The sequence below is a fragment of the Python bivittatus genome, unplaced genomic scaffold (assembly GCF_059951505.1).
Source record: "Python bivittatus isolate LINGU-HERP-01145 unplaced genomic scaffold, Pbiv_v1 ctg000610_np1212, whole genome shotgun sequence".
NCBI classification, from domain to species: domain Eukaryota; kingdom Metazoa; phylum Chordata; class Lepidosauria; order Squamata; family Pythonidae; genus Python; species Python bivittatus.
Genome location: NW_028277088.1, coordinates 2,201,824 through 2,226,295, shown reverse-complemented (window position 1 = coordinate 2,226,295; position 24,472 = coordinate 2,201,824). Strand labels below are relative to the sequence as shown.

General features: G+C 47.0%; 1 protein-coding gene across 2 annotated transcripts in view; it reads right to left on the bottom strand.

The window, feature by feature from the left end:
* ALS2CL (ALS2 C-terminal like) overlaps positions 1–24,472 on the bottom strand; it is a 47,539-nt gene that overhangs the window by 9,500 nt on the left and 13,567 nt on the right. The window contains exons 2-19 of one of the 2 annotated variants that reach the window (XR_015797892.1): positions 23,534–23,642; positions 21,383–21,560; positions 20,203–20,268; positions 18,331–18,496; positions 17,113–17,241; positions 15,939–16,058; positions 15,322–15,389; positions 12,787–12,853; positions 10,102–10,298; positions 8,579–8,644; positions 7,061–7,159; positions 6,368–6,529; positions 4,961–5,072; positions 3,228–3,305; positions 2,564–2,691; positions 1,206–1,379; positions 678–768; positions 38–275 (exon numbers count right to left, since the gene is read on the bottom strand). Coding sequence is in view for 1 of the 2 variants with exons in the window: in XM_088150776.1 (XP_088006902.1) it covers positions 678–768; positions 1,206–1,379; positions 2,564–2,691; positions 3,228–3,305; positions 4,961–5,072; positions 6,368–6,529; positions 7,061–7,159; positions 8,579–8,644; positions 10,102–10,298; positions 12,787–12,853; positions 15,322–15,389; positions 15,939–16,058; positions 17,113–17,241; positions 18,331–18,496; positions 20,203–20,268; positions 21,383–21,560; positions 23,534–23,639 (2,007 nt within the window). In the remaining variant the exon portion in view is untranslated. The remainder of the gene's footprint in view (positions 1–37; positions 276–677; positions 769–1,205; positions 1,380–2,563; positions 2,692–3,227; positions 3,306–4,960; positions 5,073–6,367; positions 6,530–7,060; positions 7,160–8,578; positions 8,645–10,101; positions 10,299–12,786; positions 12,854–15,321; positions 15,390–15,938; positions 16,059–17,112; positions 17,242–18,330; positions 18,497–20,202; positions 20,269–21,382; positions 21,561–23,533; positions 23,643–24,472) is intronic. The other variant, XM_088150776.1, reaches the window with a different exon arrangement.

Below are 24,472 nucleotides of genomic sequence, written 5' to 3'. Positions count from 1 at the left end.
TCCGGCCCCAAAAATTTACCTTGACTTGCAAACTCACCTCGACTTGCGAACTGGATCCGCGGCCCTTTTCCGCCTGTTCCACGTGGTCCACCGCCATTTTTCTGCCCGTTCCACATGGTCCACGGCCGTTTTTCCGCCCTGCCGCATGGTCCGCAGCCATTTTCCGCCCCTGACACGTGGTCTGCGGCCATTTTTCCGCCCCTGACACATGGTCCGCGGCCATTTTTCTGCCCTGCCGCATGGTCCGCGGTGTTTTTCCACCCCTGCCGCGTGGTCTGCGGACGCCGGAACGGATTAACAGTAATTACATTGAACCTTATGGGAAAATTTGCCTCGTGTTGCGACCAATTTGAGTTGCAACCAGAGTCACGGAACGGATTAAATTCGTAACTCGAGGTTCCACTGTATACATTTAAAGCAATGCTCTAGGATTGAAGAAAAGGCTAGTGGTGATGACCAGAGAAAGCCATCAGGGCTTTCCACCTGTGCAATGAAACCAGAAGCCCAATGGCCCTTTCTGCTCAGATACATTTCATATCAACCCCTAGGTACCTCCTGCCTCCATATGCTTAAATATATGGAAGTGGGCCCTTAAGACTGGCAAAAATAGATGCTCAGCTGTCCTACTTACAGAAATAGAAAGCATTCATTCCATGCCTACCTGAGCTACACCATACCTGTTGCAAATAACTTTGTCGAGCTTCCGGTTCCTGGTGTTTTATCAGCTCTTCAAAGAAGTCCATTTTCTCAGAAGCTTCTTCCGTTCCTCTACAGGAGAGAGACTAAGATGAGTAAGACCATTCCCAGGTCCAGTGAGAAGGATCATAGTTGCCATGAAGGTAACATCTCAGCTTCATCATCGTCAACTTTAACTTTTGTGGATTTTGTTATATCCGAGGGAAATATACCTTCTGCACATCAAAGTTAAAAAACCCCTACAGGTCAGCCCCTTTTGGAAATCCCCCGTCCCATCCCACCATCCAATCCTGAAGATGCCAACCTGGTTTTGAAGGGCTACGTGCAGAGTTTAAGCATAAATTCATCATCTTCTAGCTGAACTGGTTTTGGGATTCTTCAAAGGTTCTTCAAGAGGGAGATCCAACCCCACCGTCATCCCGTTTTCGTAAATAAGAAAAGGATGGTGACCGATGGCCCTGATCTTGCCATTCAAGAACAGCGGCGGCTTCTTGCAAGGCACCATTTACCTGTCGCAGAAAAGATATTCCTGAGACTTGCGCAGTTCCCGACTGGTCTGCACATGAAAGCCCATAAAAAATTCTTCCATTTCGCCTTGGCCTCCTGCACGGATGAACTCCAGAAACTGGTTGTAGAGGTCTTCCCATCTCCTCTCCACCGGAAATTCTTCCTGACCCAACTGGCTGGACAAGGAGAGCACACAGATCACAGGCTGGGCCTTGCAGTTCACACATGCAACCTCCATCCCTTGAGGGCTATCAAATCATGGGTGAATCCAAGTTGGTGCCTATCTAACACCACACGCATAATGTTCTATCAACCCGGGCAATGCGGGTCTGCTCACCTTGATTATATTAAACCATATTTTCCCCCAAGGAACCAGAGTCAAACAGTCTCAGCAGAACAATTCTGTAAAGTGGACTAAGCTGAGAGAATCCTGGGCCATGAAGGGGTGTCTGAGGATCTGGCCAAAAATCAAGATGATGGCCATGCTGGTGCAATTGAATCACCGGCTGTTTTTTATGCACGACGCTTCCAGGGCACTGTCATGACCACCATCTTTTGACCCTACCCAGAGGACACCCCTGGGTCCATATCTCCCAGTGAGCATCATGGCTGAGCAGGGTCCTTGAATCCTGGTCTAATTATCTAACCATTGCCCCCATTCACTCTCTCCTCCAGATGACAGACCCTGTGATGGAATGGAATTATGAAGGCCAGGCTCAGAGAGATAAACATTTTCTTAGCTCCCCAGAAGAGCGTGGGAGGAACAAGAGGATGAGACTGGCAGCTCCCTGAGGAATTCACACTGTTGTGGCTGGATGACTTTGGGAGCTGGGGTTTGAGTCTGGGAAGATTCTTGCTAGAGGTTGTAGCTAATAAACATAGCTGGACTGAATTGGCATGATCTCTTGGAGTTCCTTGGGCTAGGCCTGACATCAATCATTGTCAAGAGACAATGCCAATTCAGTCCAGCTATGTTTATTAGCTACAACCTCTAGCAAGAATCTTCCCAGACTCAAACCCCAGCTCCCAAAGTCATCCAGCCACAACAGTGTGAATTCCTCAGGGAGCTGCCAGTCTCATCCTCTTGTTCCTCCCACGCTCTTCTGGGGAGCTAAGAAAATGTTTATCTCTCTGAGCCTGGCCTTCATAATTCCATTCCATCACAGACCCAGAGCTAAGGGACCAGACATCACCACTGAGAGTCTTCCCTTGCAATTTTCTGGCGGCATTGCTCTGGCAATCAATCATGGGGAAATGTCCTGAGGGGGAGCTTTTCCTGGCAAAACATCAGTGGGAACAAAAGTGGGGTTTCCAGATGCTTTTCTCCAGAATCTCAACAGGCCATTGTCTTCCAACTTACAAAGCAGCCTTGGTGACAGCCTGCCGATCTCCGGAAGTGTTCAGAACCCCTTGCATCTGTAATCCGTGTCTAGGTTTGTTGGTGAATATGTCCTCCAGGATGACACCACTTGGAAAAGTCAGTTTTCCCTGCAATTATTTATTGATTTGTTTGTTTCATAGATTTATAGAGCTGCTCATCTCAAATACATGACCGTGGGCTGCTAACAATATTAAAAATGATAAAAACACACACACACACACACAAAATGCATAGCAGCTGGGAAGATGATAAAAACAACAATCAACATCCAGTGTAACCAACACACCTGGTTCGTATTAATGTATTGATTATTAGTTTATTGCCAATTTAATCCATTGTTCATGTCAATTACTTGTTTATTATTAATTCATTATTAATAATTGCTAGTATTTCCTTCAGCTACAGTGGGTAATTTCATGGGCACATCCATGCAATTTTCTTGAAAGCAGTAGAGAAAATCCTTTTTTAAAAAAAAAAAAAAATTAACTTCCCAGTATTAGTCTATAGACCTGAGATTTCATTGTGGTCTCTTATCCAGGGACTCATCTGGCCTGATCTTAAGAAAGCATTTTAAGTAATCTGAGCTTTCTGAGTCTTCCAGACTCGGAGTTAGATTCAGCGGGTTTCCCGTGCCCATACTTGCCTTTCCAACAAAACTCAAGTCGTTTGTGAAATTTCCCTCGTAGACAGAATCATCCTCTAGCAGGAGAACCCCAGATCCCTTCAAGATCAAGAGAGAAAAAGAGAGAGATACCGTTGGTCGAGGTTGTAATAAAAATCTGATTTTAATTTCAGCACTTCCAATTTTGCAGATTGAAAGCATGTGGCTAATATTCATGGTTGCTTCTACTAAAAAGGCAAATCCTACAGCTTGGGAAAGGGCACAGCTAATCAGCCATGTCAACATGCTAGCCAAGACTCCTTCAGTTGGCAGAAAAATGGGCTGGGCAGAAAGTCTCCTGTGCCAACTGCCAACCTCCATCCTGCCACAGTGATGAGGACAGTGACCGGTGCTATTATTATTGTTTTAATGCAGTACAAGTTAAGGAAAATGGTTGGTGGATTCCTCTGGTTTTGTTTCCCCTCCTACCAATTATCACCTGTCGGTGGGAAAAGAAATCCCCCTCCCAAATCAAGTGTATGTGGGTGGTTGGAACAACGGATGCCTCTGTACAGCAGAGAGGCATAGTCCTGTTTTCTAAACATAGATCTAACATTCTTTCAAAACCTGCGTTTAAAAGACAGGACTCACACTTTTTCAGACAAGGGCTTACCCTGCATTTATTTGGAGCCCAGATAAGATCTGATAGAAAACCAGGCATTTTGGGGACAGGTGTCTCTGTTCCTGTAATGGTATGGGAGAATGACCTTGGGAGACAAGAGGAAGAGCCGCAGACTAGGCAATGGTCAGATAAGAAGTAGCTGAGCCTTCAGAAGGAATGGGAGTGTGGAAAGTGTCTCAGAAGGACCCTCCCTAGTTTCTTGGGCTGTAAAGGGGAGGGGGGGAGATAGACTTTCAGACTTGATAGATTCTGTTAATGGAACCTTACAATAAAGGTAGAGATAGAACTTCTGGGTGTGCTTCTTGTCTGGACTACCTCGCAAGACTGACATTAGCCTCCAGGTGTCTGGGCTCTCCTGCAGCACAACCAGACACTCCCAAGGGCATTACCCAGCAAGCGGAGGGGAAGGGCTATGCCTGCTCCCAACCTAAACTGGTCAATAGGAGCTGGGCAGCCTCCAACCCCTGCCCATTTCCTCCACCATGTCATCGACAAAGCGTTGGAGCAGAACCAAAATGCTGTATAGCTGGAACAGCTCGAGATTACTTTAAGCTGCCAAGACTGTGGGCTGTGGGAAGAAAGCACTTCTGGTTTCTGAGATGGTAAAGGCAATACCCCTAGCCTTTCAAGCATATTCTTATAGCATAAGGACTAGAAACTTGCCTCATTTCTGAAGAACAAGTCAGATACACTGAGTTTAAATCTCATCTTCCCCACTCGCTGCTAAAGTTTGTTTCTGGCAATTATTCCCCTTCTAGTCTCTTCTCTTCTCTGCCCCACTATAGGAATAATAATACTGGCCTACCTTACAAGGAAGTTGGAAGAATATTTCCTATTAAAGTGGCAAAGGCTTTAATTCAGAGAGACAGACTAGGGTCCTTGCTCCAAAAACCAGGTAGCAGACTAAAAACTGATTTTCCCTTAGGTTTACACGGAATTCAAACCTAATCGGATCAATCCACGCAGCGCATGTGATCATTCTGTACCTGTTTATGTTTTGAACTCCTGGCTCACGTGAAGCATCTGGGATCTGGTAAACGGGGCAAAAATGCTAAGTGCAAAGAATCCATGACAGGCGTGAAGGTTCACTTACCACCATTTTATCCAGGTGAAACGTCCTTCGAAAGCAGACACCAGACTGCATCACCACAATGCCTGGCCCGTGCCTCTGGTCGTTCTCCCACATCCCGATGTACCTCTCTCCTCTGAAATCCAGCAAGCAAGAAAGGGAAAAATGAGGCCTCGGTGCAATCGGAAAGCAGCCTTGCGCAAGGAGAAACCGTCACAGCCAAGGGGGTGATGCAAGGCAGCTCATGCTGGAGGCCTCGCACAACCCGCCAGGCTCAGCAGGATTCTTGCAACACACGTGGCATGGGACTGTCTTCAAGACAATGGAAACACTGCGATCGGTTGCTCCCTGCAGGGTAATCCACTTGGCTTTGGGCCCAGCCCTTCAACTGCATCGACAGGTTGACAACCACATCATTTTACCTCTGCCCCAACGAAGGTGGAGGTAACACTGATAATTGCCTCTCCCATATTACCCCCAGAGATTTTTATTTTAGAGCACTCCCATCAAAAAGGTAGGAGAGTTCCCTTTTTCCTGCAGCCTTTCCAACCACGTGGGGAGCATGATTCTGTGAATGTATTAAGTGGCATCCTTTATTCAGAGCGATCTAACAAACACCCGATGGAAAATAGCTTAGGGCCACAATACTAGCATCTCGGGTGGTCCAGTGCCCAGGCATAAAGCCAGAATATGGTTTATCTGACCAAGCCTTGCTTCTCGTAGGACTGCAGCAGTTGTACTGGGTTCACCAGAATTTAAGGCTTAGCATCTCGTGTGAATCCGGTGCCTGCATATTTTCTTTTAATCCCAGGTAGGTCTCAATTAGTGCAGTTAATGAACCCCATGAGAAGGTCGCATTATTCGAAACTGCACTCTCTGAAGCGATATTTCTATGAAGAATAGGGTAATGGGTTCCAGCTCGAAATAGGCAATGAAACATTTTAAACATAAACTTTTACATGTGTGTTAATGAAATATGACAGCAAAGGATCAAAAGAATATGCTTATAATTTAAATGTATGTTTATCGAAGTCGCAGAGTAGTTACAGAAAGCGAAATAAAAACAAAAACGAGAAAATGACCATAGATTCAGGCATTTCAACATCTATTTAAGCGTTGCTATGACCGTGTTCACGTCGTTCCATTGCATCAAATTTTTGCTCAAATATAATACCGAGCCTCTTCTTTTTAAAACTTTACTGTTTTCCTCTGATGGAATCTTCCTTTCCCCATTTTGCACACACAAAGATGAGCCGTGTGTAAAACCCCAACCACAACTGTGCACGCACTAGCCTTACATTTGCTGAATTTTGGGTCTGCGAAACGTGACATGGTATCAATTTACAATTCGTCCTAAATCGAATATCATATGATTCGAACTAATTGCAGCCTGGGTGTATTTTATTTACTTATGAGACACAACCCGCTCACCTCTCCTTGTCATCCCAGATGCCGTAACCAGCTTTCTTGTCCTTTTTCCAGTGTCCTGTGTATTTAAACGGATGACCAGTGGCCAGAGGACTATCCAAGACGCCAAAACCTTGGCGCAGGTTGTCCTTGAAATACCCTTTGTAGACCGTCTCATTGCCGTATCTGGAAAAGAAACACGCTTTAACGAAGAACACACCCTTTGACCTCTTCCGATGGACAGCAGATTTTATCGGTATCCTCCTTAGTCAATGAGAGGGCTACCCAGTTTATGAAGTGGGCTAGTAAATCTTTATTCATCCCGTGCCGAGAGCAATCCAGTTTTCTTGGAATTATTTATGGATCAAACCGTGTGTAGTCCTTTCCTCCAACCAAAAAGTTTCCCTGGGGAACTTGGGTACACCCTCCATGAAACCAAGCACCTCCTCCTTTCAGGCTTTGAGAGCAGTACAAAGGAAAACATGAGGAGGAGGGGAAAGGAAAATTGTAGGTTTCGGATACTGACTTTTGAACAGAAACTCCAAGAGATTTGGGAGGTCATGACTATGCAGAATCAATGTTATAATATATTGTATATTGTACTGGAAGGTGTGGAATATCCAGGTCTCATTTGGCCTAGAACCTTTCTACCAGCAGCTAATCCAAATGAAAACAACAGGTAAACTTTCAAAAACAATGATTCAGTGATGGGCTTACTCGCAAATCCCATAGCCATTCATCCTGCCTTCCCGCCAGTGGCATTTGTAGCAGTTGTAGCAGTCTTTTGATCCACAGGGGATCAAGCAGATCCCAAACCTGAAGCCCAGAAGAAAAGACATGAGTGAGAAAAGCTGGTCTTGACTTCTGCTCTAGTCAGGAAATCATACCCTCTTGGAATTGGAGGAAGCCCTTGAGGTGATCTAGTCCAATCCTCTTTCTACAGGCACCCAATTAAAGCACCCCCAGTGCTTGAACACATCCAGTGAAAGGGAGCCCATCACTTTTCCTGATCCCATTCTACTCTCGAACCGCTCTCACTCTCAGGAAGAGGGTTTTTAAAAAAAACATTCAATTTGAGTTGAGTTGAGTTGAGTTGAATTGGAATGGCATAAGTGATCTGTAGGATCACACATACACAATTAGGATAAGAAAACGAAGAAGCCCTTTTGTAATAGGGAAGACTCCCAAAATCTGCATCTCAATCTCCCCCCACCCCAGGTGGGGAAGCCAAAATAACCTGCCCTCAAGTCAAGCATCAGAAGCATGGCTGGGGGCTGGACTAGAAGACCTCCAACCCTGTCCTCCTATGATTCTATGACTCTCCCATCTTGTGCTCAAAGCACAAGATACGTTTAAGGGGTCCCCTCGGTAATGGTCTGTGGGAAGGACCTTGGGAGACGGGGGGAAGAGAAGCTGCCTAGAGAATGATCCGATAAGAGAGGGGCATAGCCCACAGCTGCATAATGGAGGGAGAAAGAAACTCAGAAAGGACTCTTCCTAACTTCTCAGGCAGTAAAAGAGACAGCGGGAGATTTGTACTTTCAGTCTTGCAGGATTCATTCAATGTAGCCTTACAATAAAGTAGAATTAACTCATCTGGTCGTGTTTCCTGTCTGGTCTACCTGGGAAGGCTGACACCAATCATGCAAGTCTGAAAGTACAAATCTCCTGCTGTCTCTTTCACAGCCTGAGAAACTAGAGAGGGTCCTTTCTGAGTTTCTTTCTCCATCCATTATGCAGCTGCGGGCTATGCTCTCTCTTATCTGACCGTTCCCTTAGTAGCATCTTTTCACTCCGTCTTCCAAGGCCATTCCCACATACCATTACACCTCTTCCAGGTAGCTTTCTTCCTTCTTATTTGCAGTATGTAAGTGTGCAATAATTAAGAAAAAAGATTTCAGGACAAGGTTGACTCTCAGAGATACATCCACGCAGTTTTCCGGGCACCATCCAGAGGTAGTTTGATTTGTCTTTATCTAGTCGGAATTTTTTGCTTCCTAGCCTTGACTTCACCCCCGGGGTTTCATGGTGGCCTCCCATCCAAGGCCTAATTTGGCCCAACCTTGCTTAGTTGCCAAACCATCACAAGGTCAGGTTGATTTTATGCCTGGATCTACTAAAATGACAAATCTGGGCATGGCTCATTGGGACTTGAGAGAGATCTTCTGAGAAACCTGCCACCCAAAGCAGCCCGCTTGGATGTTGGCATTTCACCAGGTGGGCGCATCCCATTACCCATTTTCCAAGCCTTTTTTGAAATCTCCGACGTAGTTCTGCCCGTTGGGCCATGTTAGCGTCCCCCTGAGAAGAGAAGAGACCCGTTAAAGGATGTTGCAGCCGAACCGACTCACGACGGAAGCTTAAAAAAAGAGAAATCCCTAGCTGAAAACCAAATTTGGAACCAGAATTCACAACAGATTAAGCTGCTGTCGGTCACTTGATTTTACAGTTAGCTGGCACTCTGCCTCATCTTCCTTTAAGGATCGGCAAAATCATTTTATCTGCAACTACTGTTGGCATCTTTGATGGCAAGGAAAAAGATCACAGTATCTTATAGTCTACAGGAGCGTTTCTCCACCTTGGCAAATAAGATGTGTGGACTTCAACTCCCAGAATTCCCCAGCCAGTATGTGTTTCTCAACCTTGGCCACTTGAAGAGGGGTGGACTTCAACTCCCAGAATTCCCCAGCCAGTATGTGTTTCTCAACCTTGGCCACTTGAAGAGGGGTGGACTTCAACTCCCAGAATTCCCCCGCCAGCATGGCTGGTGGGGGAATTCTGGGAATTGAAGTCCACACATCTTAAAGTTGCTAAAGTGGAGAAATACTGGTCTACAGACCAGGTAGAAGAATACAAAAAATAAAGAGGGCCCCTCTCCAGTTTAAAACAATGCCTCATCTGCCAAATCCCCTGATTTTTGCAGCTGAATCAGGTGCACGTGCATATTTTTGAGTTTCCCTTAGCAGCCGTAAGGGCGAGAAACTGAAAAGAGGTCAAAAAGGGGCGGATTGCAGGAGGATAAATTCCACGCTCCAGCAAGGTTCGACACTTCCTCAGTTCCTAAAACACAGACTTTGCCTTTGCTGCCTAATGATCTAGAACAAGGTTTTTCTAACCTTTTCAGACCTGTTAAAAACAGAAAATCCCCAGAGCCCCTGATAAAGTGGCAAAGATAGAAAAAAAAATGTTTTCCACTTAGTATTTCGCAGAACCTGTTAAGTTCTCATGAAAGCCTGGGGCTCCACAAAACACAGTTGGAAAAACTGTGATCTAGAACATCTTAGAGTAGTGTTTTTCAGCCTGGGCCACTTTAAGATGTGTGGACTACAACTCCCAGAATTCCCTAGTCAGCATGCTGGCTGGGGAATTCTGGGAGTTGAAGGCCACACATCTTTTTTTTTTTTTAACCTAATTTTTTTTTAGAGTTTTAACAACAATAGTAAGAACTAATACAAACTAAAGTAGCACAAGAAAGAAGAAAGAGCAGTCGCTGGCTGGGGAATTCTGGGAGTTGAAGTCCACACATCTTAACGTGGCCAAGTTTGAAGAGCACTGAGTTAAAGTGTGTGGTCCACCTCAACTTAAGGCAAATCAGGTTGCAGATGTTACAAAAGGCCCATGTTCCCCCCTCTCCGAAGCCGAGCATTACCCAGAAACCACGGTTAACCCACCCACCAAATTAGTTTGGTTGGCATCTCTATTGGCGAATGCCACTTTTCTTTAGAGATGGGCCTGATGCCCACAGAGCACAGACTTACTTGCCGTGGGGCTTCCCCAAGCACCACTCTCCCTGGTAGGTGGCATTCTTGAACCGCCCCTCGGCCCTGAAAGTGAGGGTGCCAAAGCGGCAGAGCGGAGGGTCGAAGCCTTTGCCTGCGTCGCCCCACCAGGGGCAGTCCCTCTTCTCCATCAAGGCCTGGCACACCGCTTGATTGATCTTCCATTGCCACACGGCCTGCAGAGGGAAGAGGAGAGAGAGGGGCAGTGCAGACGTGAGCCTCCCTATCAGCCCTGCGAGGTAGGCCAGGTGAAGAAACAGCCACGCAGGGATTCCAGGGGTGATGTTTATTGTGATAGGGTAGAAGGGCACAATCTGCCATGTTCAACTGACTTTCTCTCTGCCCCATTTAGCCCTAAACCAATCCAGGCAGGTCGTTTTGAGTTTCTGATGCTTTCCACTTTCCCAGGACTGAGCGGGGTCCTCCCCCACCCTTTGGACTCTTCCTTGCCCCTCCCTGTCCAAATTCTCATTGCAAAGTTGTTCTCCTTGCTCTTGTTTGCAGCCCGAGGACCGCATGCCCAAAGGTGGAACGGCGAGGAAATACCTCCAGATTTAAAAAGGATGATAAAATGAACCGCACTTGCAGAATTGGCAAAGCTGACCAGTTTGGTCAGGGGAAAAAAAAGATAAAGACTGTTTTGAAAGACTAGAAACCTTATATGGACGTTTTCTTGAAAGAAGACAAGACTGAATTGATGATTTATGGATTTGGGGATGAAAAAGGCACAAAGAGGAAGAGAAAAGAAGAATGTGGTAATTAACTGATAGAAAGAAGGGCAGAAGGCATAAGTATACTGTGTTTTCTTCTTTTTTCATTTCTTTTCTTCGCGTCTTTATTTTTTTACTTTCTCTTTTTGGTTTGGTTTTCTGTACTTTTCCTGGATCAAAAAATTCTAATCAATATATATAAATAAAATAAATGTTTTCTTTTGTTGTGGTGGTCTGCTGTAGTATATCAAGAGAAAAAGAAGAAAGCGTGCCTGCAGCGAGATACAAAGCAGTAGACATGGGAAAAAAGCAGAAATAGAAATAAATCCTACAAGATAAAAAATACGCTGCAGAAATGCCTAAACATGACTCTAAACAGAGCCGTAACCACAGACTCCTATTGATCTGTTTCTCCATCAGACAGAAAAAAAAGTCCATTCAAAGACTGCAAGGAAACACAGTTCTTCAGACTGGGATGTCAAGGGTTCCTTTCTTTCCCACCGTGCAAAAAGGATGTTTCCAGGCAGGCTCCGATTTCGATCGATCCAAAGATCGTTCCCGTTTTTGAGGCTATAGTTCAACTTCCCATGAACGTATTTCGAACGTCAGTGAAGTTTCTCCAGCATTAAAGTCACCTGTAAGCCCGGTTGGCATGTCCGTCGGTTCAGGAAAATAATGAATTTATTAAGAGAAGCGAATATGTGTGGCTCAGGGTTGAACTGTGTTCTCTGAGGTTGGTTCTTTTCTTGCAAACGTTTCGTTACCCGGCTATGAAAAAAATGAATTTATTACCAGCCGGGACAGCTATTTTGGGGTACATGCATAATGTACATTCAGGAGTATTCGTCATATGCCTAGAGCAGTGTTTCTCAACCGTGGCAACTTGAAGATGGGTGGACTTCAACTCCCAGAATTCCCCAGCCAGCCATGCTGGCTGGGGAATTCTGGGAGTTGAAGTCCACCCATCTTCAAGTTGCCACGGTTGAGAAACACTGTATTATATTATATAAAATATTATATAGGAAATATACTATTTTCAACTGTCATAGAATCATCGAATGCAAGGGGTGGGAGCAACCTTGGAGGTCATCCAGTCCTATCCTATGACAAGGGCAGGAACCTTCAGAGAAAGGTTCACCTCAGAGAAATGGCTTGAACCCTTCCAATGATGGAGCCCCCATGACTCTTCCTCTCCTTCAGAGCTCTCCCAGCCAAGAAATTCCTCCTCATTTCATGTCTTCCTTTGGACCTCCATCTGTAAAGCTTCCATGGTTGGGCCTTGTCCTATCCTTGGGCACCATGGAGAAGAAATCCACACCATCTTCTCTGGGACATCCCTTCAAGGACCGGAAGACTGCTCTCGTGTCTCCTCTTAGCCTTCTCTTCTTTATGCTCAATATACCCAGTTCTTTTCACCGTTCTTCATAGGACTGAGCCTCCAAGCCCCTCACCATCTTCACTGCTCTTCTCTGCCCTCTTTCCAGCTCCTTAGCATCTTTCTGGTATTGGGGCTCAAATCTGAATTGATCTCATGGACTTACTTTTAAGAATTGGTGCAGATATAGTTGAAAGATGGGAACCTATCATGGTTGTCTTGGTGGCTACTGCTCAGACCCCTCTCCAGAAAACCGATATCAAGTTTTTCTATTTGCTCTCCAAGGAGACAAGAGAATAAATCCACACCATCTTCCCTGGGACATCCCTTCAAGGACTGGAAGACTGTTCTCATATCTCCTCTTAGCCTTCTCCCTACACTAAGTATAACCAGCTGAGAAGGCAGAGAGCAACTGAGTTGGGTAAAAACAGAACTGAAACAACAGAAAGCCAAGATGATCCGGGGGTGAGGGGGAGAAAAGTCAGGGATTGCTCACACTTGCCACTTGACATGGAAAGAGGAACTTGTAGTTGCTCCATCATAAGTCACCTCCACCAACCCAGGTCATCCGCCACTTACTCGTGATTCTGGTTCTTTGGCCAAGAGGAAGAAATCTTCTTCTGGAGCAACAATGTGGAGGGTATGCCTGGAAAGAAATACCAAATATAAGAACACTGCATTAAAAATATTTTTCTGTTTCTAACCATGTAACAGAAGAAGAAAACACTTGGATCAATGTCTTTTCAGGAAATGATAATGACCTCTCAATTTGTCCACCAGCTTTTCTGCTCCCAAGTCACTTCCTTCTTTAAATTTTCTCATCCAGGAGTGAAAGCATGCATGCCATCAGGGGTGTCTGCAGGTTTGGTCAAAAAAGTCAAGATGGTGGCCATGCACATAAAACAAGTGGAGTTTCAATCACACTGCCACAACTGTCATCTTGACTTTTTTTGACCGTACTCTGTGGACACCCCTGCGTGGCATATCTTCAGAAGGAAATAGACAAAACAGAAGATTGCAAAGAAAGGCCTCCAGCCGAGTTGGAAATTCAGAAAAACATGTCCTGTTTGGAACAGTTGAAGGAACAAAACCTATTAAACCTCTAGAGCAGTGTTCCTCAACCTTAGCAACTTTAAGATATGTGGACTTCAACTCCCAGAATTCCCCAGCCAGCATGGCTGGCTGGGGAATTCTGGGAGTTGAAGTCCACATATCTTAAAGTTGCTAAGGTAGAGGAACACTGGTCTAGAGAACAGGAGTTTGAGATGGGTGGGGAAAAAACCTGCTGTCATTTGATGACTGACAAACACATCCAACAGTTGTCTTCTACTGCCAAGATCTACCAGACTTAAGATTCAGGAAGGCACAGTTCCCACATCATGAGGAAGTTCTTAATGGTTGGCCATCCATCTGCTGGAGATGTTCTCATTCTGGGTTTCCTGTACTGTGTTGACCTAGGGGGGCTACAAGAACTTCACACAGATTGAGAACCTCTCCAGTGATGGGTGCCCAACCATTGCTGGCAGATCTCCTTGGCAGCAGAGGACAAGAGTTGCCTCTTTACCCCAATCCTTCATCTGATAATGGACCATAGTTTTCCCCCACTCATCTCAGTCTCCTGTCCTCCTGAAGCTTAAGAGGCCTCTTCCCTCAACTGCAGCAATTCACACATGCATTCTCTATGTTCAAGTAGCTTTGTAGTTCAGTGTTTCTCAACTTTGGCAACTTTAAGATGTGTGGACTTCAACACCCAGGATTCTGGCTGGGGAATCCTGGGCGTTGAAGTCCACACATCTTAAAGCTGCCAAGGTTGAGAAACACTGTTGTAGGTCTTCTTTCCTTTTCTCTATTTCCTCCTGGAAATATGGCACGCAATAGCATTAGTTTAACCTAAGTGTGGCTCCTGGATGATCCCCAAGGCAGACTCAAGATACTTCTTGATTATGTGCCATCAAGTTGATTGCAACTCTTAGCAACCCAACCTCGTCCTTCAGGCCTTCCAATGGCATGCCCGTCATCACTGTAACTGTGTCCATCCCCCTTCTGCTGGTCATCCTCTAATTCTCTTTCCTTCTACCTTTCCCAGCATTATGGACTTTTCCAGAGAGTTAAGTCTTCACACTGAATGATTACGTGCCATTAAGTTGGTGATGACTCTTAGCAACCACATAGATGGACCTTCTCTAGAATGATCTGTCCTGAGATCTGTCCTGGTCCTTGAGATCTCCTAACAGTGCATTCCTCATGTCTGTAACTGAGTCCCTCCACCTTGTGGCTGGTCAACCTCTTCACCTCTTTCCTTGCACCTTTCCCAGCGTCAGAACCTTATTTAGAGAGCTAAGTCTTCACATAAGATATCCAAGGTAGGATCAATTTGAGCCTGGTCATGTGTGTCTTGAGTGAGAACTCTGGGCTGATTTTGTACATTCCCTCCCTGTTACCTTTACCACTGATTCCCCTGGTTTTTTCCACCGGCCTCCTTCTCATTTTTTAAAACTGCAACCCCCACCCCACCTTAGCAGAGGAACTTCCAGCTTCTCAAGTTTTCCAGAGCAGGAAAATTGCAATGCCGTATGCCCCAGAAGGAAAATATTATTTGGGGAGCAAAGGAAGAGCAGTTTCCTTCTCAGTTTTGAGGAGAGAGGAAGCTAAACATGCAGGCGATGAGGAGGTTCGTTCAGCCCATTAAATTTGTGTTCACTTTTTTGAGGATTGGTTTATCCTCAGCTGCCATTCAAAGCCTTTTTGTTTTCTTTTACTGATGCTCTTTGGAGCCAGGGTTTGTAAGCTGGGTTAGCTGCCCAGAGTTGCTACTGTGGGATGGGTGACTCTATAAATCAAATCCAATTCTTCTTCTTCATCCCCATCATTGCCATCATCCCATGCTTTGGAGGTTTATGGTTAGGAAAAGTCAGTGATCGTCCTCTTTCCAGTAAACTTTCCCCCTTCCCTTGATTTCGGTTCTCAGCGTGCGTTTACAAGACACTCCGCACTGCACTACAAGCCTGTATGCGTGACGACGCTACATTCACTAAAGTTTACCAAGGCGATAAACGGGGAAGGCGATAAACTTTCCCCCTGTTCTGTTTCAGCCACTGAATCCATTTCACTCACTTTCCGGTCTCTCTGCAAGTTGCATCCACCCACAGAAGCTTCAGATCAAAACTCTGGAAATGGTTCCCCTAGAACGTTTCAGGATTTGAAAAGAGAGAGAGAGAGCCTCAGCAGAGCCAAACAACGACCACCGAAACCGAGCAGACCGTCACCAGCTCCTTGTTCCTTGCTTTAGTGCCAGCCAACATTTGCATTTCTATTGCATTTCTGTTTGCTTTAAGGGCGTAATAGGCGGCTGAGCAAAGTCCTTTTCTGATTCCTGTGATTTCTAAGGCTCAGGAGGAGAGCCTGCGTGGCTAAGGTGTAATTCTCTCCGCTTCTGATCTTGAAGCAGTGAGCGCCAGGGCTTACGTGTGCAACCGGCTTGGAGAATCCCCAAGATTTGGAGAATTACAACCAATCTTTCCAGTCGTGCTTTACTGTTTTTACTGCAAACCGCCCAGTGTCACTTCCTAGTGAGATGGGTGGTGGCCAAATTTGAAATGCAAGCAAATAAAAAATGAATAAAAGTGCTTTAAAACAGGAGAACAACTGAGACGCCTGTCCCTGTGGTCATGCAGATGGCAACCCTCCCCGTCCCAGGCCAGCAGCGCCCCAAATCGAACTTGCCATCTTACCTGGATCAGCACGAGGGCATCGTTGAAGAGCAGGACGCGATCCGTTCTGCCTGTGCTGGCAAAGATAGGAAGGTTTCCGCTGTCTTCCAGCAGCCGTCTCTCGGGCGTGCAGAGGACGTCCTGCAAGGGGGAGATGCCGGGATGAATTTTTGGAGAGCCAGTTTGGGGCAGGGGTGAAGCTGCCGGGCCAGAAACCAGCAGGTTCTGAGTTCAAGTCTCGCCTTAGGCACAGAGGCTGGCTGGGTGACTTGGGGCCAGTCCCTCCCTCTCAGCCCAACCCACCTCACAGGGTTGTTGTGGGGAAAATAGGAGGAGGAAGGAGTATGAGGGATGTTCGCCGCCTTGAGTTATATATACAGTGAGCCTATTTTCTTGGAAAAAATAACGGGCCAATCTGAAAGAGGTTCATAAGGATAGAAAAGAATGCATTGTTCATAGCTTTGGTTTACCGAGGAAAATTCAAGAGCAAAACCAAGTAAAGAAATAATTAAATGAAATCAATCTAAAGGGCAGCTTTCTGAAGTAAAGGGCTGCCCTTTATAAGAAAGGATGTATGCCACTGTAGTTATATATAAAAAAGGCAGGCTAAAAATATCATCATCCTCATCTTCTCCTCGCTGCAGGCCGTGCCATGAGGGAGGCAGCAAACGGAGGAATTGCACCAGCTGCATGGACGAGAAAGAAGGGGCATTGGTGGGAAGGAGACTTTACGATCAGGGAGTCCCCGCACGTTGCACGGGGGTGGTCAACATCTTTTGAGCTTTCAAGGGGGAACTTGGGAGTGAGACAACAAGTGGCCCCTTGGTTCTCCCTCGCTGGGGGTCTCCAAGCAGAGGCTGGGTAGGCATCGATCAGAGACGTTCCTGTGAGCAGAGGTTGGGCTAGATGACCTTTAGGGCCCCTCCCAACATTAGGACTTTATATTCTGTGATTTTCCCCTCCGTCCCTTGAATCCATTCCTGGGCTCTAACTCTTCCTCCCTTGGGCACCAAGGCTGGCCGGGAGCAGTCTCCCAATGGCTGCTGGGTTGTCCCACGCTTATCCCGCCTGCCCCAGAGGGCAGGAGCAGAGCCAAGGCTTAAACTGAGGAAGAATGAGATTCGGGCTGGGCTCTGGGGGGCAGCCCCTGGGATCCCTTCCCCTCCCACCTAGCCACCCTTTCTCGGGAACACACCCTGAGCTTCGATCCCACAGACTTCCACAAACCCGCGGTGAGGCAGGCTTCGTCCAGGACCTGGCTGGCGAACGAACGCAGCTTTGCAAACTTTTCTAAAGCATTGGCGACCTTTTCTTCCTCCAAGCCCTGTTAAAAGAAAAGCAGAGCAATTCGGCCCTTTGGAATTGAGCCGGCTCGCCTCCCAACCCCTTCCTGGTCAACGTGGACATTGGCCAAGGGGGGTTCAGCTGCTTCTGGAATTAACGCGTCTGGGTTCAGATTCACATGGCAGTGAACCCTGAGCGGGTCCCGCCAGCTGGAGAGCATCGTCTGGACGGACGGCTGAGATCGTGCAGGCCCTGTGGCGTTCGCACAACCCGCTTAACCTGGTTCCAGAATGAACCCCAACCACTGGTTCCCAAAGGAGTGAAATGGGCTGGGTTCACACAGGATGCACCTGGATGGAGACACAGCCACCCAGGTAACACGAAGCAGTCTTCAAATATCTGAAGGATTGTCACGTAGACTTATTCCTGGTTCCCCAGAGGGAAGGGGCAGAACTGAGGGGCTGACGAGCACCAGGAGGAACCGCATGATTGTATGAGCTATCAGCCAGCGGATCAGGCTGCCACGGGGTGTGATGAGTTCGGCTTCTTTTGAGGACTTCAAGCAAAGCCTGGATGGGCTTCGGCCAGGAAATGCTTCAGTGCAGGGTTCCCCACCCTCGGCCACTTTAAGATGTGTGGACTTCAAGCTGGCTGGGGAATTCTGGGAGTTGAAGTCCACACATCTTAAAGTGGCCGAGGTTGAGAAACACTGGTTTAGTGGCCTGTAAGGTCCCTTCTGACCGTATGATTCTATGATTTGGGAGTTCTCTGACTCGAACATAGTTAAAACTCACCAGGCTTAGCCTGGGTTCTGCAGGCATCCGCCAGATCTTGACCTGAACTGAATGCGTCACTGAAAGGCTCAACAGGATGGCTTTTCCACGCGATATTTCAGGCAGATAACCCAGCACCCCAGTGGCACAGAGGCAGGGAGGTTGCCACCAACACCCTCAATTGGAAAGGCGTGAGCGACGAGAAAGATTTTCCCACGCAAAGCACCACTTTTAACTCCCAAACTAAAAAGCCTCGCGTTTAGGCAACGAGGCCGCGCAAAGGAGGCGCCGCGGTTTCTTCCGCCTTGCATCGACGCACGAGCACGGGCGGGGGTCCCCGGCTGCAGATGCGCTACCTGTCCAGCTGCTTTCACGAGCCTGGAGAGGGCAAAGGTGTATTGCTGGAGGTGGTCTCGGAACGGCTTCTGCAACACCGTGTAAAGCGCTATCGCCAGGGAGGTATCCGGAGAGAAATCTGCAAGGAATTCCTGCAGCGAGGACTTGCGCAACTTCCAGACGTCACTGCAAGGATGAAGAAGCAGCAGGACAAGGAGGTGTCAGGCAAAAGCGATCCTCGGAAGGTTCAGGTTGCTCTTCTTTTAAAAAAGGCACTTTTCACCCTAATCTCACGGGGGAAGAGGTTCGACTAATAGAAATTTTGCCATGAAGCCCCGCAAAGTCGTGGGAGGGGGAGTTATTACTTTACGTGAAATACATGGTTGTTGAACTGGCCACGCCACTTTCTGAGTAGGTAAGTCCCTTGCAGCAGCCATATTGTGAGTGCGCCCACCACCCGCCATCGGACCTCCGGTTGTGACATCCAAAATACCCCTCACTGTACAACTATTTTCAAGGCGAAAGGATCACTTTGTACCGACCTACGCACAGAAGACAGCAAGGCACCCAAAACCCAAACAGGAAAAAGAGAAAAGTAGTTTAATTTAACTTAACTCCATTATCCAACTTTGGCCTGGAAACACTTGGGTCACAACCCTTTCCTCTCTCTGGCTTAAAGTGACTCAAGTGACAGGATGCACGGCCACCGCTCTCAAGATACGCTGTTCCTGCCAAATAAGGTTTTTGCTCTGCCGCGTCCTGATCCGTACGGCCAGAAACACGCTGCTTTTCAGATATAAAGAGCTGCGGGCGGATTTCAAATAGGCGCGTGTTTCAGTCGCTTGCAATGCCAAATGGGTCAACTGTCAGCACTTTTGACAAGGGCTTTTGATTCGAAAAGGGAAGCAAGAGACCCCAGTTTGTTTATATGCGGCCAGACCAAAACAGAGATCTTTATGCAATGCATAAGAGGAAGCAGGTTCAGAAGTATATTGGTGACAGTGTTCTTACACAGCGTTTCTCAACTTGGCAACTTAAGTCATGTGGACTTCAATGCCCAGAATTCCCCAGCCAGCCTCCCCCTTTCCTCATTCTCCACCTAGCTTCCTTCCTTCCTTCCTTCCTTCCTTCCTTCCTTCCTTCCTTCCTTCCTTCCTTCCATCCATCCATCCATCCATTTCTTTTCTCCTTCCTTCCTTCCTTCCTTCCTTCCTTCCTTCCTTCCTTCCTTCCTTCCTTCCTTCCTTCCTTCCTTCCTTCCTTCCTTCCTTCCTTCCTTCCTTCCTTCCTTTCATCAGCCCTGTGGGATAGGCCAGGTCAGGAAACAGAAAAAAATATTAGGATGCTGATTTAGCAATATAACAGAATTTGAAAAGCCTGTCAGCATTTCCTCTTTCTTTCTTGTAGACCAAAGAGAGTCCAGGCGGGGCAGCCTTGAGTTTCTTTCCCGCACTGTCCTCTATGCCTGGGTTAAGTTCGTGTTTTCCTGAAGGTAGCATCCTCTTTTCTTCGAGGCCCTTTCTGTACTCTACAATGAGAGCCAGTGCGGCGTAGTGGTTAAGGTGATGGATTAGCACAGGGGACAAGTAGGTTCGGGTCTTTCTTCAGCCACGGAGGATTATTGGGGACTTTGGGCAGGGGGTGGACTAGAGGACCCCTTAAGATCCCTTCTACTTCTATGACTCTCCAACCCAGCCTGCTTCTTAGGACAGTTCTTGGGTGAAATTTGGAGCAGCTAACACCATACATCCTTCCTGAGTTCCTGGCGGGAAGCAGAAGTCTAAATCATTTTTAAAAGGCCGTACGGTAAATATACCTGAAAGGCTAAACTCAGACCAGGGACTTTTTAGTTTTGCTGCCCAGTGTGTTAGCTGTTCTACTCCACCACTCACCTTTTATTCCTGGCCGCACGCTCAAACCCTTGGACCACCACACAAGTAGCAAAGGTGAAAAAGTACCTGTGAGTTAAATAGAGAAAGATATTGGGCCATTGCTCTAAGACAGTGTTTCTCAACCTTTGCAACTTTAAGATGGTTGGACTTCAACTCCCAGAATTCCCCAGCCTGCATCCTTTAAGATGTCTGGGATTCAACTCCCAGAATTCCCCAGCCTGCATGCTCTAAGATTGGTGGACCTCAACTCCCAGAATTCCCCAGCCAGCATGCTTGCTGAAGTCCACCCACCTTAAAGTTGCCAAGGTTGAGAAACACTGTTCTAAGTCCAGGAGAACCTGCAACCCTCAGATTCCATCATCCTGGTCCTGCAGGGTGTGGATACTGGGAGCTGTGATTCCACAGGAGATGAAGGACCAGTTGCTTTCCATTCCAAATCTCTAACGGGGAATGCTGACTACCTTTTCCCAAAAAGGAAATGTGATGGCGATGTACAAAGCTGAGCAGGTAGCTTTGCTCAGCAGAAAGAAGACCGGGACAGAGAAAAACTCACAGCTTTTGCAAAAATGTGTTCTTCAGATTGGTGCTGGCGTGAAAGAAAGCAGAGATTTACTTCGGACAGGGGCTGGGGATAGGAAAGGCTGCATTACTTGAGTCGGTCTAGAGAGGCTGAGGGGCTGCAGGGCCCTCTCCTCTGTTATGGAGAGAAAGCCCATCAGTCAGATCCTGAATTGCAGAGAAGAGAAAGGGGGCTGGATTGAGAGGAAAGAGAGACAAAATCCACCAGAAAATCAGCCTAAGGCACGTTATCGACAGGCGTGCAAAGGCTTTGGGGCAAGGAGAAGAGAGGGAAACACAGAATCCCTCTGCTACTTGCCTCTACTTTTAGAGCAGGGGCTTCCACACTTTTTCAGGCCACAGAACATGCTCAATAACAATAAAACTTGTTCAGTAAAACCCCTGGATCAAGAGGCAGAGGTCCGGTGTTTGAAAACAGACTGCATTCAAGCAAACTTTTCCCAGGTTTGCTCTCACCGAACATGATCGAGTTTTTGCAGAAACGTAGTCTGCCAAACCCTGGTCTGGAGGTTTATTTGGTGCAGGCAAAGCAGAATTCCAGCATTGAAAGAAGGCCCCCATCCACCCCCACGCAGAATATGAGCCCCGCTGCTGTACTCACTGGAGATAAGCATTCAGGAACAGGTCCGCCTTCCAGACAAGGTAGACCTCAGGGACCCCGACGGATTCGGATGTGCTGAAAGTTTGCTTCAGCGTCCTGTAATTCTCCTCCGTCAGCTGCCAGATAACTTGGAAGCGGTCGTTTAACAGCAGAAAGACCTTTACGTTCTCAAAGGAACCTTTGAAGACAGAAATCGGGACTCTCCTAGGTGAAATGATCCAGCTAGAAAAGGGGGAATCATCCAGAAGGAAGGGAGGACGGGAAATGTGGTGTTCTAGGATATTTTAACGACAATGTGGTTGATGTGCAGCAGAGGACGCTACCGTGATGGACATGGATGATCCACTGGCCTCAAAGTTAATGTTTTTTTTTCTTTTTCCTGTGTGCCAAAACCAGGTTCAACATCACGTGGACACCGGGAAGCTTTTGCCTAATTAAAATTAAACACCTGGATCCGGGCATATCTGCCTCGTGAGTGAACATAGAGATAGTCCTCGGGTTATGACAGCAATTGGGACCAGAATTGCTACCACTTAATGATAAGGTTGTAAAGTGCGACGCCACGTGACTGCGTCACTTAGCAATGGCAGTTCTGGCAATCCCAGTTGCTCTTGTTAAGTGAGGACCACATGGGTCATTCAGTGAGGAACTCACGTGATTGTGACTTCCGACTTCCTGCTGGCTTCCCCACTGACTTTGCTTGTGGGAAGCCAACAGGCAACGTTGGAAATTGAGACCATGTGACCATGGTTTGCTGTGACATTGTAATAATGAGCTGGGCACCAAGCGCCCAGATCGTGATCACGTGATTGTGGGAACACTGTCACAGCCAGAACTCTGAGGACCAGCCATAAGTCCTCCTTGTTCAGCGCCGTCGCAAGTTTGAACGGTTGCTGAACGGGTGGTCATAACCTGAGGACCACCTGTATTTGAAAAAACAGAAGGGTTAAATGATGGAGAGGAGGTTGTTGGAGTTGTACAATGTGGATGGAAGGTACTCTGGGCTGAAGGAACAAGAACAGGAGGAGGAGGAACAGGACCCGAGGGAGCCATCTGCTGAGCATCTGGCTGGTGGAAAGGCCTGCAGGTTGGGGGCAGGATGGTGGGGGATAGATCAGACATCAGTGAGAAGAGTTTTGCAAAGAGGCTGGGATCCCAAATGCTCTGGAGAGGATTCTGTTGCCTTCTCTCCGCTTCTCTTGCCTCCCCAGGCTCAAGGTGATGCAGAAGGGAAAACATCTAAAGAAGCAGACTGAGTCAGAGAGGAGGAGGAGCAGATAAAGCCCTGTTTAAAAAGCCTGGTCTGGAATTCTCTGCATAGAACTAGGTATGTATGGCCTGTTGTTTAGGGTGCTGCAGGCTGTCCCTCCCCTCTGGTCCCCAGCCACCATCCTCCATGGCCCTTTGGCATGGACTGCCCAAGAGACCAGACACCGGGCTGCTGAAGAGGCATCAGCCTGCTGAATGCCTGACCGGCACGTCCTGAAGTGTCCGTCAGGTGTTCAACGGGCTCCTTGTAAACTTAGGTTTAGTGCTCCTTTGAAAGAGGGCTAAATTCGTGCTCAAAAATAGCTCGGCTGGCAGGTTGCAGGTGCAAAGGAGGGGCACGGAATGAAGTGGGGGGCCTCTTGGAGGCGCCCATGAAGTCCCTGGGAATCGAACTTGGCTTAAAGAAAACTTGTTAATACTTGAAAGTTGAAAGGCAACAAAAGACCGTTCTTCTAGGAGTGACACCCTAGAGTTATGCTTAATTTGTCCGCTGGAAGGAGGTTGCTGTTATTTTATTATTTGTGTATGGGGCAGGGTTGCTTGTTTAATGTGGAACAACATGAATGTTTCATAGAGGGGAGAGCATCGAGCTGGCCAATCTGGAAAAGCTAAACAGGGACGAACTTGGTACATGGATGGGAGACCACTAGGAAATCACAGGCCAGACTGGGAACTCGAAGAAGCGTTCTGGAAGAGTGACACCGCAAATCATTTGTGCATGCCAGCTCAGAAAACCACATGGTCACAGACTAGGCACCTTGAGAGTGTCCTTAATTTGTATCTTTAATTTTCCACGGGTAAATTAGAACCACCTCCCCCCTTTTAGATGTATAGATTGAGAGCCCCCAAACCTGGCTCCGAGGCAGGGTCTCCCGTTCTCACCTGACTGCAACAGGGGCTTGAGGACAACGGAGTTGATTCGTGCGAGACACGCAGAAAACGTCTCTTCGGCCCTTAGGAGTGAGGAGGTCACTTCAACGATGCTCATGTCCTGTGATAGTCGCGTGGGAAAAGAGCAGAAGGCAGAAACTCTGAGTTACAAGCTTGGACTCTTAAAAAATAAGCCAGGATTAAACTCTGGTTCATCCGCATCAGGTTTCGCACCAAAGGTGCATGATCATTCATTCATTCATTCATTCATTCATTCATTCATTCATTCATTCACCGCATTTATATAGCCGCCCATCTCACCATCAAGCGACTCTGGGTGGCGTACAAGAAAGTTAGAAACGAAATATATCGATTAATATTATTTAAATGAAAAACTTAAAAAAAAACTTTAAAAATCATTATAAAAACTTTATCATGATTCGGGAGAGAGGAATGGAAAGGATTCATGCTTAAGAAGGGAAGGGCTGTGACGGGGACAGATCAAGAGTTAGATGGTAAGAATCCTTCTTTATTGTAACAGGGCAGCATTTCTCAACCTTGGCAGCTCTCGGATAGGTGGACTTCAACTCCCAGAATTCCCCAGCCAGCATGGCTGGCTGGGGAATTCTGGGAGTTGAAGTCCACCCATCCGAGACCTGCCAAGATTGGGAAATACTGTAATAGGGTATAACAACAGGATCTTGAAAAACAGTCCAAGTTTATCCCTGTTCCCTCTTATGCTAAACAAAACCAAACCAGGTTTATTTTAAGTTTCTTTCTCAGGCTGGCTTTAAGTTCTGGGCTGGGTAATCGCTTTTTCAATCCCTTTTCAATGGCTCTTTCGTACCAGGGTCATCTTCAGATTCCTTTACAGGTGGGAGATGTAAACAGGTGACTCTATAAATTAATCCAAGATATCTTGACTATGGTCTCCGGCATTTCCTTTTAATA